This window comes from Nansenia antarctica (genome assembly GCF_963989245.1).
Source record: "Nansenia antarctica genome assembly, chromosome: 2".
Lineage (NCBI taxonomy): Eukaryota > Metazoa > Chordata > Actinopteri > Argentiniformes > Microstomatidae > Nansenia > Nansenia antarctica.
Window position 1 is genome coordinate 69,736,568 of NC_137675.1, and position 5,003 is coordinate 69,741,570.

General features: G+C 43.9%; 1 protein-coding gene across 1 annotated transcript in view; it reads left to right on the top strand.

Moving 5' to 3' along the window:
- Positions 1 to 412: 412 nt before the first annotated feature.
- Positions 413 to 5,003, top strand: part of LOC308151632 (C1q-related factor-like) — a gene marked incomplete at its 3' end in the record, with an annotated part of 15,635 nt that continues 11,044 nt past the window's right edge. The window contains exon 1 of the mRNA XM_080524534.1: positions 413 to 1,111. Coding sequence (XP_080380660.1) covers positions 503 to 1,111 — 609 coding nt within the window. The 5' untranslated portion in view covers positions 413 to 502. The remainder of the gene's footprint in view (positions 1,112 to 5,003) is intronic.

The following is a 5,003-nucleotide window of genomic DNA, read 5'->3' on the forward strand; positions in this document are numbered from 1 at the left end:
TGTGACTGCTCTTCGCCTCTCTCACACTCACTCTCTCTGTTCATTCTCTTACCATCCTCTCTTTCTCTCTCTCTCACACCATCCTGCTCTTACTGAGTGCTCCTCTGCATCTTCTCACTCCTTTCTTTCTCCTAGTCAGAGTGAGTTTGTGGGAACCGACTGCGTGACCGCTGGTGCGTGTGTGTGCTCCCAATGTGTGTCCGTGTGCATGTGAGTGAGTGAGTGAGTGAGTGAGTGTGTGAGTGCATGCCTGCCTACCTCCCTGTGTGAGTGAGCGAAGCAGCGAGGTGTATCGAGTGTATGTGGGTCTCTCTCTTACCCTCACACACTCACCGCTCCTCCTCCTACTCTTCTGGGGATCCCTGTGTCCCTTTCCTCGGTGGCAGGCTTCCAACACCCAGCAGTCACCATTTCAGCCCCCGGGAGACCCACGCTGGCAGCGCAGCCCCTTCCCCGACTCAGCATCGGGAGGAAGACCCTGGTGGCGGCTGCCGTTGGGGTCATGCTGGTCCTGGTGCTGGTGGTCCTCATCCCCGTTCTGGTCAGCTCCGTGGGTACCGATGCCAGCCACTATGAGATGCTGGGCACCTGCCGCATGGTGTGCGACCCCTACCTGAACAAGGGCACCACGGCCAGCAGCACCAGCTCCAGCGGCATCCAGGCTGAGGCTGAGGCGTTGAGTGACCACAGCAACATGCCCCCGCCCTCCACCCTGGTCCAGGGCCCGCAGGGCAAGCCAGGCAGGCCGGGGAAGCCCGGACCCCCAGGACCGCCAGGAGAGCCGGGCCCACCGGGGCCAGTGGGACCCCCTGGTAACAGAGGGGACAGCGGGAGGACTGGTATTTTGGGGTTGGGGGGGAACGGAGCTATCAGCACGGCCACCTATACCACAGTGCCCCGGGTGGCCTTCTACGCAGGGCTTAAGAACCCCCATGAAGGCTATGAGATCCTGAAGTTTGACGACGTGGTCACCAACCTGGGCAACAACTATGATGGTATCTCAGGCAAGTTCATCTGCAGCATCCCTGGCACCTACTTCTTCATCTACCATGTCCTGATGAGGGGAGGAGATGGCACAAGTATGTGGGCAGACCTCGTCAAAAACGGCCAGGTGAGTTCACCCCTCTAACTATCTGTTCCTTGCACTTGTCTTGGGTCTTTCAAAATCACTGGCACACTGGCTATCCCTATCCCTTGATCCTCTCTCTCTCTCTCTCTCTCTCTCTCTCTCTCTCTCTCTCTCTCTCTCTCTCTCTCTCTGTGTGTGTGTGTGTGTGTGTGTGTGTGTTTGTGTGTGTGTGTGTGTATGTGTGTGCGTGTGTGTGTTTGTGTGTTTGTGTGTGTGTGTGTGTGTGTGTGTGTCTCTCTCTCTCTCACACACACATACACACACACGCACGCATGCACACACACACACACGCACACACACACACACGCACACACACTCATACTCACACACACACAAACATACGCGCACACACACACACACACACACACACACACACACACACGCACACACACCTGTTGTCACTGAGCGACTTTGAGAGAGGCTCTATTTCTGAGGAAATGGGACTGGTGGATACGTGAAAGCATCTGCCTTGCGCTTCCAAAAATCCCAGAGCGACCAGATGACGGTCACACAGCTGTGGTCGCAAACGCGCCCAGAGAGAACGAATCTGGCGCGCAACGCTTGTCCCCTCACCGCATAATGCGCTCTGACATTGCCCGCGTCCCTTAAATCAAGAGAGAGTACTTTCCTACTTGTTCAAAGTTGTAAAGTTTGTCATTTTCGGTTCTTTCTTTCAACTGGAATAATAGGAAGATGCGTTTGCCATGCACAGTAGCCTACAGCATATAGACTATAAATCAGTGAGTCGGCAGAAGAAGTGGACATTGAAGTAATGTCGAGGGGGGTGAAAGCGTCAATTATAAAGGTTCGGCGGACGCCAAAGTAATTTAAAACAGCATCGGCAATATCTGAATTATAATTATAATTGTTATTGTTGTTGTTGTTGTTGTTATTATTATTATTATTATTGTTAATATTATTGGAGTTATTATTATTGCTGTTATTTTTATGATTATTATTATTGTTATTATTATCATCATCATCATTACAAGCATCTCATTCTGACCTGCAAGTGCCTGCGGACTTTTTGTCTTGTGTTTGAACTGCAGTTGAAAGTCAGATCCTGCCTACACTGTCGCAACTTTAACTGCCGGCTTCAGTCTATAATTACAATTCAAAGGTTGACATCACGCAATGCCAACGGACAAAAGGGGGGCTCAATAAGACGATAATTATCTAAACGTTTCCGTCGCAAAAATAGGGGTCGCCAATTGTTCCAGTCTGTGAATAAGCTGTGTATGTGTTTCGCATATTGTCGACAGGAACACACCATATAATGTTGTTGTATTGTATATGTGGGATATGCTGCCTTGCATTTCAGTCGCTTGAAACAAAATGGGATTTGCATAATCTATTCTCTGCTTTTTTAAGCATTAATTGATGAGGCTAAATATGTACTTATTTCGTCCGGAGGGTGCTTTTAGAGATGGGATAATATAGGAAAAGAGATAGGATAAGAAAGATACTATGAATATGTTGAAGTAAATAATGACGGTTCATGAAAGAACTTCATCGCGTGCAGCTAATTTTGTGAATAAATATCTGCCCACTTGACTTTGCCACACGCGTAAAACTCAAACCCTGCACTTCTACGACTTACGCGTATGTGCCTATTCTGATACAGCACGTCTCCAAAATGTTTTATTTTTTACACAATTGAATTTGTGATAGGTTATCAAAAATTTTGTTGTTTGTTATGGTTTTACGCTTTCAATTTCATCATGCAATATAAAGCCTGATACATTTGCTTTAGTTATGGGCTTGGTTGAAGCCTAATGATCGTTATAATCTATTAAAGTGTAGTGTCAGTCTATTATCATAGTTGCAATGCTAACTGTAAATTAATATCCAAATGAACCATGATATTTCAAAATGTTCTATTTGGTGATCTCTTATGGGAAGGCAGAAGTTAGAAGTATCTCTATGCACATGCATTTCCGTGACAATGTGTAATACCATTACAATGTTTTGCATTACATTGTTAGGCCTATTATACTCGAGCATGTCGCTTTATACCATTATGTCTATACAGCCAGTCATTCCAGTTCACGCCCAGGCAATTTATGCCTCCGGCTCCTGTTTTCTGTGCACTCTATAGCAGATACATTTTCAACCTCATTATAATTTTAGATCAGTTTCTCCACAGAGACAACTCTGTCAGAACAGGTCAGAAAAAGACGGCCCTCAATTCTTCTTAAAGTAACACTATTCAGTGTATTGGCTAGAGTTCTTATGTTAATGAACTAGAAGTCTACTTTGAACATGTTGCGACAATAAAATGTTACCAGAATAGCCTACAGCTTATTGTTCTGCAGAAGAACTTGTATCAAATATATGATACTGTATGATAACAAACCATCCATGCAGTATAATATTTTCTTTACAAAACAAGACTATACTGTACATGTACCATGTACCACCATGTTGCAAAGAGAAATACATACATATTATGGTCACAGAGGAGTTGTTTAACCTATTGGGAAAATATCAATAAAAGTATATCGATTCTCTAGAAACTCAGATGAGACAACTGACATTGAAAGAAAGACATTATAAGTATTGCAAAGAGTCTTGGACATTGGATCTGTAGACATGGAGGTTATAACTCTCCATCATCCACTTACACTGTGGCAAGTCAGTGCTGTTACCAGAGCAACAGGGTCGTCTGTAGACAGCAATATTTCAGAAAGATAAATACAATTTCAGAGGGATATCTGCCAACACAACAGTGTTTGATCTCCTGTATGCCTGACTGTGACTCTGACTGAGAGTGTGGCCCTGGGGGAAGGTCCATTGTCCACCGGATTGTGGCCTGAGTGACACCTGTAGGTTCCTGTATGCCCATGGAATGTTAATGGACACAGACAGATGAATGCAAGAGGATAGTTCAACAGAGGGCATGAAGGAAATGTCAGTTACTCAGTGTATCATGATTTGGGCCTACTGTGGGTTTCAGCTTGTATGCTTTCTATTTTCACCCTGACCTGTTGTTAGGTGTTTTAATGCTAGTAATAATGTTATTTCTGTGGCATGAATGTGTTGATAAAATCCCTGGATACTTTAGTGACATGGAGTAGGATGAACACAAAAGGCATTTCAAAAGTGAAAAGTGGTTAAATCAGATCTAATGCAGTAAAGTTAAGGGCCTGCATAATAATAATAATAATAATAATAATAATAATAACTTTAATTTCTTCTATAGTGCCTTTCATAAAACCCAAGGACGCTTGCATGAAGATTTGAGCTTTGAAACAGTGCTAAATGCAAGGATAAATCAATAATAGGATCACATTATAATCAGTGAACAACACTGTTTTGGTCCAAACAAAGCACTTTCAAAATCTGGTGTCACAAGCACTGGCTTTTAACCTCTTCTTATCCACCTAATTTTTCTGGTTTTCTGCTCGAAATGACATGCCCACAGTGAATATAGAATATCTCCACAATCACAAGGGCCTTCATAATGATATTGTTATCAAATGAAAGCTAACACCTGTGGGGTGGCTGTAGAAGTGTCAGAATCAAAATCTATGTTACTGTGTCAGAGCAAATAGAGCTAGAACATTATAAAACATCTCAAATTCAGTCTCCGCCTAAAAAAACAACAGCTTTTACAGTGAATATCACCGTGGAAACCTGATGAATAAGCCCAAATCATCTAGGAATCAGTACTCCAGGGTCTTATTAGTACTTGTGCCAAAGTCGATGCTAGTAATGTGAGCAAATGCAACTTTGTACCTGTTTTAGTACAGGTATGTTTAGGCGGACACCTATATGTTTAGGCCATTTGGAGATATTTTGGCACCATCTTTGACCTTTGACCTTTCTCATGTATCAGATTTTTTGGGGGGGGGATTTTTTTGGGTTGGCCGAC